The sequence below is a fragment of the Parasteatoda tepidariorum genome, chromosome 2, assembly GCF_043381705.1.
Source record: "Parasteatoda tepidariorum isolate YZ-2023 chromosome 2, CAS_Ptep_4.0, whole genome shotgun sequence".
Lineage (NCBI taxonomy): Eukaryota > Metazoa > Arthropoda > Arachnida > Araneae > Theridiidae > Parasteatoda > Parasteatoda tepidariorum.
In genome coordinates, this window is record NC_092205.1 from 47102628 (window position 1) to 47117764 (window position 15137).

General features: G+C 31.0%; 1 protein-coding gene across 5 annotated transcripts in view; it reads right to left on the reverse strand.

Moving 5' to 3' along the window:
* Positions 1-15137, reverse strand: part of LOC107453504 (dual specificity protein phosphatase 19) — a 46175-nt gene that overhangs the window by 15045 nt on the left and 15993 nt on the right. The window contains exon 1 of one of the 5 annotated variants that reach the window (XM_043038989.2): positions 4599-4742. The exons of 2 other annotated variants lie outside the window; for them this stretch is intronic. Coding sequence is in view for 1 of the 3 variants with exons in the window: in XM_071177545.1 (XP_071033646.1) it covers positions 1032-1046 (15 nt within the window). In the remaining 2 variants the exon portion in view is untranslated. Of the gene's footprint in view, positions 1-1031; positions 1062-2693; positions 2886-4598; positions 4743-15137 lie in introns of those variants that run through there. 2 more of the 5 variants (XM_043038991.2, XM_071177545.1) reach the window with 2 other exon arrangements.

Genomic DNA, 15137 nt, shown 5'->3' on the forward strand with positions numbered 1-15137 from the left:
CTGATTTTGAGATAAACGCATTTAAAGACTAAAAATCACTAGTCTATCCACTGTTATCTTCTTGGACAAAAACTGCTATAGCTTTGGAGTACATTTAATTAGAGTACAAACGAAAGTAAAGTATAATTAGAAAGCTAATCAAAGAATAAAACTGATTTCCACAAATTCAGAAAATGACAAAATAAGAAAATAACATTTAAAATAATAAGTCAAAATGGAAAAACGCCAAAAGCATTTTAAACCACATTTGTCTTATTTTAATAATTTAGAAAGTTAGAAACACAAATCAATCAGAAAACGAAGAATATTTAAAGATATGTATGTTAGCAAAACAGCACTTCATAAGGGGACACACTGTCTGCCAACATACCGGAGCCTTCCTGTTTGGATCCTATATGCTGGCTGACAGTGTGTCCCCTGATGAAGTGCTGTTTTGCCAACATACATATCTTGAAATATTCTTCGTTTTCTGATTGATTTGTGTTTCTAACTTCCTAAATTATTATTAGAAAGCTAAGGTTGCAGAGATTCTAAATTGATAATAAACTCAATTTCAAAATCATGTTTTTGCACTAGTCACTTTGAAAAAAATGAAATAAATTATAAAATGAAATGAACACTTAAATGAAACAATTGATTATTGTTCATATCAACCAGTTTAATTTGATTTCAGGCAACAGCTACCATGGAAAGCATTCCTGAATGTTTGACTGATGAAGAGGCGTTAGAAAATGAAAGTTCCGAACTGTCAGAATCAAATAAATCGATAAATGATTGTCTCAGCTCAAGTAAAGACAATGCACGGGATTACACTCCTGCAATTTTACCGAGAATAGTAACGGAGCCAACGCCTGAATTCATTTCTAATTCAAACAGTGAAATAAAATCCATCATTCTAGAAAATGATTCATTATCAAAAGGAAGCGGGGAAATGAAATATATGGAAAGACTTTCAGTGTCGCTTATTGATTTATCGAAACACAAACACGGCAGAACTGATAAAAACTTCTTAAAGATCGATAAGAAATTACCTTACGCAAATGCATCTTCCGAGGCGAACGTAGAAAAGATTTCCCGATCATTCTGCAATTCTGAAATCTGCATACCTAAACAGAACGATTTCAATCAGAAACAGTCGAACAGCAACTCAAATTTAAACGATCTTTCGCGTGATGTTCTAACGAAGCAACTGTTACATTCTAACTCAATTCTTTCAACGGACAGTTTAGACAAAAGATGTTCTAAAACAGAATATAGTGCAACACCATTTTCAGGACCATCGAGGCAGCGTTCTGCTTCTGTTCAGTGGATACACAACGCTTTCCAAACTGTGGAACAAAAATGCAGAGGTCTTTTAGATCTTCGAAGACCAAGCGATATTGCTGCTGGAAGCGATGAAGAAATTGAAATGGAGATATCTGAAGACGAATCTTCAAAATTTACAAGTCATTCCTCTGCCAATGGGAGACGTTTCAGCGAAAATATTTTCGGGAAAAGACGTCTACTAGGACTGGGACATCTGAAGGGATTGTGGAAAGAGAGGAATATAAAAAGAAATGAAGCTAAAGATAGTGATCAAACAAGACCAGATGTATGTCCATTGTTCAGTTTTCCGAGGAACATTGATGAAGATGAGAAAATTTTAGATTCTGTAAGTATACTTTAATACCGTTGAGAATGAAATATTTTTGGTTTTTTTATAATTTCAATTGCAGAATTTTATTTTATTAATTTATTACTTCCAAGATTCCTTTCTTACTTAAAAACTTACATTACGAGTTTTTTCTGTAAAATATATATACTTATATAGCCAAAAGTTTTTAATTTAATGGTAAAAGCTTGAATGACATGTAGTAATGTTCATCGATTATGCGCAATAATTATCCAATACAACATCTCAAATTTTGAAATGATTCTCATTTCTCGACTCTAATAATCCCCGCTTCTAATTTCCTTAAGTTTTAAGCAACTTTGAAGCATTTCTCTTCATTCTAATGTGTACATCTACTAAAATTTTTAGTTCAAAGTTTCCTTTGCCGCCAAAAAAAGGCGAGCACCTTTTTTCCCGCCATTTCTTATCTTTCCGAAAGCCAGTATTTGAAGATTTTAATCTTCTATTACTGGCTCACTAAGATATAATAATGGTGGGAATAAGACCAACAATTTGACTGAAGCGCGTGCAAGTTATTAAAAAAACTACAGATGCCAACTGAAGCTTCCCTATTATAGACTTTAGAATTTTCGAACACAAATTTTCCTATATAAGAACACTGCCAATAAAATATATATATTAACTAGGACCCACACACTATACTCACTGTACTCTCCAACCCTCCGAACTGTTTTCATAGTTCTTTTCAGATTGCTTCGCTTGTTCATTAGCTACTTGTATATTTTGTTCTATCTTTGTTTAGTATTTTGGTACTTTTTTTCAAAACAAAGTGCTGTGAAAATATGCAACAAGTAAATTCTGCGAAACATTTGATGTCTCAACATTTCATTTTTATCATTCTTCAACTCTCATAAACATTCATGTAACCTTTGATTTCAAACATAAACTATCATATAAACATGTACACAATTATAAATTTTAATGTTTGAGGTCACAACAGTTTTAAGTCTTTTATAGTAACATAACTCCATAAAATATATAAAAACCAAAGAAAAGTGTAAGAAAAGAAAGCAAAACAGACCGATCTTCATTGATAAAATGCATCTCTCTTCTGAGTTAAGAATAAATCGAATCATCATTAAAACTAAAATATTGTAGCTCTAAATTATCTTGATTGTTAAACAAAATTAAAACAAAAACATAGAACAGCTTGTTTACATGTATAATTCGCCTTTAACCTTTTATTACAGCCCAACTTATTGCTCAGTTTGTTTTATCATTTCATTGCTCACGCGAGAAAAGAAAGTTTTCAGAAATTTGTTATCATGTACGGTAGTTATCATGATTTTTTATTATGCTTATAACTGCTCACTCACTTGATCTTTCAGTCAACACGAAACTCTTTGCTATCAACACAGTTACTCTTTGCTATCAACACGAAAAATAAATTTCATTTTTTTAAACAATATATGCATTACTGATTTTTATAGTAGTTTTTAAGAGGCCTTAAAATCTGTTGCTGAGTTTTTCTATGCATAATAGTAATAATGATTTTTTAAAAAATTCCACTTAATAACGATTTATCTATCGAACTAATTGGTTCGTTTTTGTGTTTTTCAATTGATATGAAACCATAAACTTTTATTCTAATGCTTACACATTTTTTCTCTGAATATTAGTGTACTTCAAATTTTTATCAACCCTGAAGTTCCAAGTTAACTTATCGGTTTGAGACATGCATTCTATTTGAAGCCCATGTAAACTTTACATATTGAATGCACAAGCAAAATTTAAAAGGCAATGGTTTAACTTTTTTCAGAACAGTTGGTAAGCGAATTACCTAAATAGCTTAGTATCTAATGATCATATTTTTGCATAATGATACTGAGTTTAATATTTAGTAAAGAAAGAGGAACTTTAAATATGTTATTTAATTTTGTAGCAATCAAAGTTAATGTTCAGTTACCGCCCTATCACTTGTATTAATTGAGAAAAGTAAAATAGTTTTACAACAAATATAAAACCACTTTATTTAAGCGTAAACTAAATTTGAAGAATTAAAAGTATAATTTATAATATAATAAGAATAAAGTAAAATTTGTTTAATACCACTAATCTATTAATAGAGTGAAATTATTATTACATTTTTTTAACATGTTATGTAAAAAATAATTATCTTAGGTCAATTCCATGGCATCAGATATGACATCAAACAATTTTTTCTTGATCAATTTTAGCAACCGAATGTTTAAATATCTTCACAAATTTCGCTATGTAGCAGCTTATGTAACTTTGAATTAAAAATAATTCAAAAAGTTTGCTTTAGGCGAAAAATATTTAAATTAATAAATAAATACATGCCGTAACGAACATGACAAAAACAAACAAGGATTCAGTGTCTTATATGATCAATTGCTCTGAAATGATGCATAACTTGGGTTCAGAAAATTTTGTTTCACAAAACAAGACTTAATTATAAGACATAAATTAATAAATTAAAAAATTTAAAGGAAGTACTTTTTTGAAAAGGATATTTACTAACGGGACCGACATGACGAGAAATTGTGACAGTTTAAGACAGTTAGTTAACTTGACTTAACTGTTCATAAAAAATATGATTATTTTAATATAATGCTCTTTATTATTTTGCATGTAATTAAAACTTATTTATTTTACTTATTATAAAACTTATTTAGTACAAAAAAAATTATTGTGCTAAAATTTTTTAAATGGTAACCGGCGTATTATCTGTCTGCTTTTCGTGGAATTGACCCTTTTAAAATAATTATAACATATCAATTATAATCATTATACATTAAAATCATTATAACATATCATTATAACACAAACTTATAACATATAACTGAAGTTTTTTTGAAAAAGGGAGTATTATGTATATTTTATCTCCTAACATCCTGATTACAAAAATATTAATTATTCATTTTTCAAAATTAAAAATGATTTTCAAAAAGTGAATTAGCATTACCTCGCAAATATGTGCCTTTTCCTTTGAAATGGTTAAGAAATTAAAGAGATCACAAGTCTTAGATAGTCGTCAAGTGTGTTGTTTGTAAATAACTCATTTATGTGATATGCCAAAAATATATCATAAAACTTTAGATAATAAGGGAAAAAGATCATGAACAAATCCATTTTTTATTAAACCTAGTAAAAAAAACCGACGTTTGTCCTATTTTAGCTTTAAAAGTGTTTATTTAGGGTTTTTATCAGTATATTTTTTATTCTCTTGATTTTGTGATAGATTTTGCACTGTCGTGACTTTGATCCTTTGAAATATATTTTAAGATTAGCCTCAGCACAATACTTCAGATTTTATTTATTTTACCTTTTTAAACATTAGATTTGTTGCATTTACATGAAAATTGAAAAATAAATAAAACGTATTAAATTTATGAATAATTGAATGTTATAAATTGGTAAATTTATAACATGCATGTTATAAATCGGTAATTAATTTTCGTTAAGTTTTTTTTTTAAAAATTACTGTGCTGTATACCTATTTAAACACAAACACTAATTTTAAAACCTCTATTTATGAGTAAATTATAATTATTAATAGTATAATTACCTTTATGATAATTATTATTGATATTATTCCTATTATTATTTTCATTCTTCTTAAAATTCGATTGCACATAACAATGTTACTTATTGACATTAACTGAGATTAAGGAATTATTGCATACCCTAAAATAGTGGCATACAATAGAACGTAACTTTTTAAAAGTAAGAGACAAAAGTATAACTAAATAAAGCTTAAGTAGTAAAGTTAAAAATTAATCTTGAACGATAACAAGAGAACAATCCAAAATGTTTTTTTAAATTCATATATAGAAACAGAAAATGTAAAGTAATAAAGATTTATTTAAATGTATGACTAAAAAACTAAAATATATTTCGATTCAAAGTATAAAATATTCAATCTCAAACAAACTCAAACTGAAACAATCTCAAACTTTTTTACCAAAACAATCGAAATCTTTAAATTGATCCTTTAGTTCCAATGAAAATATATCGAGAAAGAACGTTGATTTTTATGAATTAAAAAGATTGAATATGCTTAAAAAAAGAATTTCATCAGTTTTTGCAGTAATAATAAAATTTCAGAAAAATAAAATTTGAGTAATTTGATTATGTTAGCAATTACACAAAGTAAAATTTACTTTGTGTAATTGCTAATATAATCAAAATGTCAAATGTTTTTTTTTTCTTTCGGAGTAACGAAAAAATAGTTCGATGTTAATGATTCCAGCAATTATAACCCATGGAAGCATGAATTACTGGAAAAACTGCAGGTACATTTTAAGTAAAACTTTCGTCAATTTAAGCATTGTTGTTTAAGTATAATTATTTAAGTATACGTATTTAAATATTAAGCATTATTTGGGGTGCTTTTAGTAGTCAAAAGGAAGTTTCTACATCATTCAAACCAAAGAGCATTTTCTCAAAGGCTGAATGGTTTCAAAAAATCTTAATAAGTTGTGAGACAATTTTCAAAAGACTTAAAATTGATGCTCATATTTAATCGTGTATCAAAGCACAAAATCATCAGAACTGAAACTAGTTGTATGCCCATTAAACTAAAAAGAAGGATCACACAACACCATAACCTAATCTTTAAGACTATAGAAAATATTTTAGGCATTTCAGACAATCAAATTGTTTTAACCGAAAACATCTTTACTTTGGGAAACTTTAATTTTCAGTTAATATCAATTGGCCGGTAGACTTAAATCACTTAGTAGCGAGCCGCGATAGCTCAGGGGATAGAGCGTTCGCCTTCCAATAAGGTGAACCGAGTTCAAATCCCGGCGATGGCTGATCGATACGAATCCGCATCCGACTAGCACCAACCACAGTGCTGGCGGGAAATATTCTCAGTGATAGACGGATCATGGGCTAGAGTCCCTTTGCCGTCAGGCTAAACGTAGGAGGTTCTCGTGGTCTTCATCTTCATGTAACGCAAATGCGGGTTAGTTCCATCAAAAAGTTCTCCACGAGGGCAAATTTCTCCCAATACCTGATCCAGGAATTCCTTTGACTTCTGGACTGGGTTCAAAATTATAAGGCTACGGAGTTGAACATTAACAGTCGTAAATCCAAAACAATTGTGTCGGTTGTTCAACGACGGTTATTAAATATAAAATAAAATGACTTAGTAGCAGCCACTTTTCTCAAACTCAATGAATCGGTGACCGATATCAATAGGTCATTTTCATTTAATCGCCATTTGTTGTAAACTTTTTTTATTTTTTTGCTTGGATTCAAATTTTGAAAAAAACTCATATTTGTAATAATCTACGGTTATAAGTTAGTTCAACAATAAAAATAATATAAATATGTGAAAAAATTTAGTTAAACATTCTGAGTTTAAGGAACTTTAGAGAAGCAAAACACATTTAATGTATACATTACAACTTTGAAATATTATATCTTACTTTACTTTAATATATATCTTACTTTGCGACGGGGAAAAGTGGTTGTTTATTTAATTGAAGTTGTCCCTTTTTTTGTTGACTCGCCAAGTGGCGAGTGGTTGATTTCAGATCTATCATTACGAATCCATTGGGACACCTTACAAAAAGAAAAAAATATTATTTTGACAATAGCATGTTAGTTTAAATTTTTATACTTAGTCTGAACTAGCGTAATACGATTTGAGTCAAAACTTAAACGTTTTACTTTTTTAATATTAAAGTAAATAAAACTACGTACTATGAGGCAATAGTGTTCTGTTAGAAATTCTTGACATTTCTACATTTTTTGTCATAAAACATAAATAACTGAAAAACAGTCGAACAAATATAACAGTTAATTAAATTTAAAGTTGAGTTTAAATAAGCAATGAATTTAAAGTTCGAAGAGAGAAAATATCAATAAAAGTGTTTTAGACGTTTAAAATTAAATAAAGTTTTGGCATAGCTATAATTTAAGGGAGTACTATATAGTTTTGTGGACTTGGATGCATCTAAGCGAGGTCATAATGTCCTTAATTAGTTTCATAAGTTGACCTTGTCTGATAAGACATTTAAACAATTTCGATAAACATGTTTTGTAATCTAGTCTGCTTCTATGTCTGCTTCAATATTTCCGCTATTATTACTGTGTCTTATTACTTAATTTTATTTTTCTCTAAATCACATTAAATGTAGCAATGCTCATCGTACTAAATACGCTAATTTAAATCACATTAGGCACAATTTACATATTACAGCACAAAACTTTATCTCCTACTTCCCTTAATTCATTAAAGAATTATATATAAGCATGATAATACAAAACTAAAAGGACGTGGACCACCTCTATTGTAATACATATTATCCTATAGTTAGTCTATAGAAAGAACTCTCTTCGCCACAAAGTTTAAAGTCATGTGCTGCTACGGAAACAAGAAATATTCCTTTTCTCTCTCCTACTCGATCCAAAATTTGTTTTAAATGTTGATCCAACATGAAATAGTTAAACCTTGTAACTATAGTCACCACCACTGCTCCATATAAATGGCGAGGGGAGTTTTTTCCATAGACAGACTATAACAGGGGTGGCCAAGCTCCTTGATAGTCGAGCCATTTTTCAAAATTTGAAATTTTTCGCGAGCCGCAATTAAATACGTATTTAAAAGGTATGCAAAAAAGTTATTAAATTTTTTTTTTACGGAAATTATATTTATTGAAAACATATAAATAAAAGTACATAATACGTGTATTGAATTTAAATATTAAAATTTAAACACTTTTATTTTGCTTCTCTTGATAATTCTTTAAAATTTGGTGAATAATTGGTGAAACACTTCTCAGTAATTCTTTAAAATGCTGGTTAGTTAATACTGATCGGTGTTTGGATTTCACGAATTTTAGAGTGGAATAAAATGATTCACTTAAGTACGTTTTTCTGAATCTTGAAATAAATCGACAAGCAGCCTTTTTTAATTCAGGATACTTCGATACTGGTGCAAATTTCCAAAATATTTTAATTGTAGAGCTTGATCTTCTTGCATCTCTATTAATTCTAATTCTCCAGATGCTTTTTGGGTCATAATTATATTGGAAATGGAAAACACTCACTTTGAATTATGTTAATTTCAAATGGATTCCGAAAAAAATCAGGAGACGATTTAAAATATTTCGAGGCTTGAAATCTATTTTGGAATTCCGTCAATATTCCTTCCAGCTTACTTTTTCTTAGAAAAAAAAAGGAATAAATTATTGGTAGATCGTGTTAATCGGTCTGGAGTCGGTCGATTACGGACGATTACGTCACTGTTTATGTTCGTTCGCGCAGTTTTCGATGATTCATATTATTCTTAACTTGAACGGAAATGAAATTTGCTACAATGTTGCACTTAGCCTTTCCTATTTGTTGTCAGTAATTTAAAAGCATTTTGAAACACATACGGAACGATTATAATTTTTTTAAATATAATAGCACAAAAATGAAAAGGGAACTCGGGTACATTTATAGAGAGCTACAAATAATCCTTCAAAGAGCCGCATGTGACTCGCGAGCCGCAGTTTGGCCACCCCTGGACAATAATGTCGGAAGTGTAAATTAATCGCTATTTCGATTCGAAAACAGCTACTGCGATGTGGTACTTCTTATGTGGTAAAATATTTTTCTAAATTAATGAACGTAATTACCTCACTTTCACTACGTGGATAGTCTATTCGTCGAAGACTATAAATAAAGGTAATGTTTTGCAGTCTTCATTAAACTATATAAAAAAAAGCAAAAGTGAAACTGAAAATTAATTTATTACCAAACAATGCGTGCAATTATGGATGTTATTCGACCTGATTTCATTATAATTCTTTGCTTATATTGAAAAGAAACTTCAAATATTCTTCAACAAAATATTTCAGACAATAATGTTAAATTAAAATGCTTGCATTTATCTGAAATCTTTAGATCAACGAAAGATCACTCATGTTCGCTCGTCAACCAATGATGTGAGATGGATGTTCAACTGTTGATTGCTCTTCGTTCTTTCTGAAAGTATGCAAGCAACGGCCGGGATAGCCTGGTCGGTAGGGCGCTGGGTCCATGTCCGAGAGTTCGTGGGTTCGAACCCCGCCGGCCGAAGACTCCCGGCACTTTAAATCTGTCGAGTCGCAAAAGTCCTCCATGTTCCCATAACAAATCAAAACCTCTGGGGGTACTGGATTGGAGATCGATCGTTCTCTGATTCAGGTCAAAATTACGATCTGTGGATGAATGAATGTTGTTGTTGCTTATCCCCTTGGTTTAGAATCCTATACCAAGTCCAGTAAACTACCAAGGAGTTTACCAAGTAAACTGGGTAAACTCCCTAGACAGTGGAAAACTGCGACTGTTATTCCCATTCGTGGATGAATGCAAGGATGTATGAATGGGTCCGCCCTATGAACGGGTGCGACGTATGGTGTGGCAGAAGTCGAACTTTTGGCCATAGATGGCACCACTGGAAAAGAAGAACAATCGCACCCCCTCTGCCTGAACAAGCATACGTCAACAACAACAACATGCAAGCAACGATTATGCATATCTGGCATCAGTGGAAGACGGGGGAACATATGTTTATAATGATAGGGAATGACCTGTGTGAGCCAAGCTCTCATACAAATAAGAAACTTTTACAATAATCACGACTATCTATTATAGATTTCGATGAAAAAATTGCAAAGCACTTTTAAGCATATGATTAATTCCTGAATCTTCACGGCCGTTACGGCGAAAGGTTACCACATTTTGCGCGAATCGTTTCGTAATAAACTAATTTTGTTCTTTCAATCCTGATTCTTCTTCTATGACTCAATGGAGAGTGGTGAGAAAAAAAAAGACTTCAGAATAAAAAAAAATGAAAATACAATATTGGTTGATTTTCGAAACCGCTGATAAATCAAATAATCATTTTGCGTGTTCTTAGTTCCTCTAGAAATGCTTTGCTTAGCACTTCTCAATCCCTCTTTCTTCAATCCCATACATTAAGTTATTAGAGCCTGCAGCCGACAGGCCTGTGTAGGGGGCAGGGAACTGTCCTAGTATCAGAAAGGTTCTGGGTTCGAATCCCGGGCAAGGCATGGATGTTTCTTTCTCACTCTGTGTGTTCTATGTCCCTTCTCCTTTGTGTGTGAATGTGACCCGCCCTATAAACGGGTTGTGGTTGTCAGAATGGCGTGGCAGAAGTCGAATTCCTGGCCATAGATGGCGACACTGAAAAACAGGAACAATCGCACCCCCGCTGTCTAAACAGGCATACGACAAAAAAAACTAGAACCTACAGGTGAGTGAAAATAATATTATCAAAATCTAGCGAATAATTTTGAAGAAGATCATTTATAGTAAACAGGAATTAGAAACTATGAGAATTTGTTTATCAGATAAAACTAAGGGACAGAAAAAAAAGGTGGGAATATATAATTAGGAACACTTTTCAGCTTCATCTAATGATGGTTTAAAAGATTTTATGAATATTTAATTTTTGTTTATATTAATGACTTAATGAAAAATTTTTGTCGAATGGGATTCTAGAGAATATATTTATGTTGTATTTATTGAGCAAGACTATTTATGTTAGATTGTACAATTTTTATATTTTAAACTTCAAATTCCTTACTTTTTAGTTACGCCAAGCGACAAGGAAATGCACTGCAGTAGATCCTTCTACCCGACCCACTTCGTTTTCGGTTTTGGATCAGCTGTCTCATTTAATCGACTCAACTGATACACCATAGGAGATGACACTGTAAGAATGTTTTTTATTGAAACAATTCAATCGTAATATGCATCTAGAATAGTGGTTCTAAATCGTATTCCTCCGCGGAGCCCTAGGGTTTCGTGAAATTGCATATGGATTCCAAAAGTTAGGACTTCTTTTTTAGCCAGTGATGATTTTTAAAACCTGTGATTATATTTATGAAATCAACAATTCATTTTTTATTTAATATTTTGCATTTTTTAATGATCAAGCAAAATGTCAGACATATTTATTTAAAGGGGAAAAAATTCTAATATTCATTTTGAAAAATTATTAAAAAAAATAAGCGTTTATAAAATAAATCTAGTACAAAGCTTTCCAAATGGTGTTCTGTGAAAAGGTCACAGGGATTACGAAAGTTAGAAACTCTTTTAATCACTAGTAATTTTCAAAACTTATAAATTTTAATACATTATTTACATACATTATTTGTTATTTCCATTATTTTTATGAAATTATTTACTTGAAATGCTTGTAAAGAAAAAAAAATTAAAACAATACTTTTCTAAAGATAATATAATGAAAGAATTATAAAAAGGATATACAGTGGTGGCCAAAACTGTGGACACTTTTTGAATGTTTCATGTTTTACAACTTTGTGTGCTAGTAGAATATATTAATTTTCACTTAAATACAAACGTTTATATATCAAATTGAAGATAATTTAATGTAGAATTTAATAATAAGTACAGTATTACAATATCTGTATTATAAAAAAATTTATGCAATTACTAGTAAGATCTATCTTAGATTTGCATTTTTTTAATGTGATACTTACACAATCAATACTTAGTTGGATAACGCTTATTTTTTAAGACAGCTTCACAGCATCTTTTCATCAAGTGAACGAGTGTTTGGAGTTCACCTTTCGTAATCACATGGTGCCAAGAATCACTTATAGCTTTAATAAGTTGTCTTTTATTGGATGTCTTTTATTGGATTATTACGTCGCCACAAATTTTCAATTGGATTGAGATCAGGGCTGTTTCCTGGCCATGGTAATATATCTATGCCTTTATTTTGAAACCATGCTTTGCATACTTTTGCTGTGTGGCATGGAGCTGAATCCTGCTGAAAAATAAATGGTGCGTTGTTGGGGAAGAGATCCCTGATGGAAGGTATCAATTTTGGTTTCTGGACAATTTCGATGTGTTTTTTGGCATTCAGGATGTCAAATCAGGCTGAAAAAAATGCACAAGTGCTACTTCCGATAGAAAAATTAAACGGCTATGCCTTCAAGATAGAAAAATTTCATCAGATGCCATTAAATGTGAAATGAATGCAGCGGGTATTGTAGTAAGTTCAAGAACAATAGGAAGAAGATAATCAGGATTTGGTCTACAAGCTAGAATTCCAAGGAAAAACCATATTTAAATCAAAAGCAACGAGAAAAACGAGTTAAGTGGGTAAACAAACACATTAAATGGTCAGAAAATCAATGCAAGCAAGTAATCTGGAGCGATGAGAGTAAAATATCGCTCTTTGATAGTGATGGTAGAAAATACGTGAGATGTAGAGTAGGTGAAGCACTTCATCCTGATACTACTAAACTACTAAAAACCTAACAAATGTCATGATTTGGGCATGTATGTCTGCAGATGGTGTGGGCCGAATTCAAGTGATTGATGGCATCCTGAGTGCCAAAAAATACATCGAAACTGTCCTGAAACCAAAATTGATACCTTCCATCAGGGATCTCTTCCCCAACAGCGCACCATTTATTTTTCAGCAGGATTCAGCTCCATGCCACACAGCAAAAGTATGCAAAGCATGGTTTCAAAATAAAGGCATAGATATATTACCATGGCCAGGAAACAGCCCTGATCTCAATCCAATTGAAAATTTGTGGCGACGTTTTAAAATTATTGTACGAAAAAAACGTCCATCCAATAAAAGACAACTTATTGAAGCTATAATTGATTCTTGGCACCATGTAATTACGAAAGATGAACTCCAAACACTCGTTCACTTGATGAAAAGACGCTGTGAAGCTGTCTTAAAAAATAAGCGTTATCCTACTAAGTATTGATTGTGTAAGTATCACATTAAAAAAATGCAAATCTAAGATAGATCTTACTAGTAGTTGCATAACTTTTTTTGTAATACAGATATTGTAATACTGTACTTATTCTTAAATTCTACATTAAATTACCTTCAATTTGATATATAAACGTTTGTATTTAAGTGAAAATTAATATATTCTTCAAGCACGCAAAGTTGAAAAACATGAAACTTTCAAAAAGTGTCCACACTTTTGGCCACCACTGTATATACGCTTATGAAAAATTCCAGTAGTATTTCGAATAGAATAAAAATAAACTAATTCAACAATGAAAAATTATGCTTCGCTGACAACCATTCTCAATGTTTATTTTCTTATCTCGTTTTTATTTTAATGGAAACCATATATCAACTTATGCATGACATTTGCATTATTCTTTTCAAATTTATGCATGCACTAAAATCAAATTCACTCAATCACTTCGTTATTCATTCACTTAATTGTTTTAAAATAATTAATAAAATTTAGATAATTGCATACTTTTAAACGATTAATTCTTTTTCGTTTTTTAATATGTTCACAATTGGGTACTAGCTCACCAAGAAGAAGACAACTAATACTCAAGCATGTGACCTACGTCAGCACCAGCTAAATCTTTATCAGCAATATGAAGTATTAAAGTTGAGCTAAGTTTCTCTACCCAACTTAAAATGCTAATAAACGTTAAGTTAATTAAATACAGCACTTTAAATTTAGCACATCGAATTTCTTGAAATATAATTCTTTTTAGTCTATTTCTATTACTTAACTTTGTTTATGTATTTTATTGTAACCGTGGTATATTTTTGTGCCGCATACCTGGCAAAGTCAAAATATATTCTTCTTGGCATATTCTTTATGTTCTATATGTCTTCATGCCTCTGTCTTTGTGTAAATTTATGGTGGTATAGTTGAAATCTTTGTGAATCTTTGCGAAAGAATTTAGGCTGTGTTACTTAAGAGAATTGATACTTGACAGGCTTGGCTTAGTCGAAATAGAATGGAAAAAACAGTTGCTGACGTAAAATGCCACGTTTCAACAACCAATCGGGATCGAGATACCCACACTACGTCACTTGCAGGTATCCCATTGCTAATGAAATTATTCCTTGATTGCTTGGTTCTGCCAACAGAAGATCAATCATTTAATATTCCTCAACGGAAAAAATTAAGAACCGCTACTCTAACGTGTTCCATCAGTTCAAGGAAAATAATCAAATTCCAGAATAAAGAATTGTGTTTCTCTGATAACCATTCTCAACGTTTCAAACTGTTCTTTTTCGTTTTCATTTCAATGAAAAACCATCAAACTATTTCATTCATCATCAGCTTATGCATCCACCAAAATAAGTTCTGAACTAAGCTAGATGTATTCCAGAACTGTAAATTCAACAGTTCTGTAATGTCTAATTTATTAAAAAAAGAAGGAAAAATTCCTTTTATTCCGCACATTAATTATTTTGAAAATGATTAGTATTATGTGTTTCTTTGGTAAATATGTTTACAACTGATATTAACTTAATTTATTAACTGGGGGTTCTGCCAGAAGAGGGGTCGATAATCTAGAATTCCGAAGCTAGGATAAATTCGGAACAGCTGCTCTGGAACACTGAAAAACAAAAGGATTTTAGAATTTATTTTGCTGTTGCTCTTAGATTTGGAAGCATTTGCATTTTCATATGAAACGAGCATAAATCCACGAAAAATCAGAAAACAAGGATATAATAAGT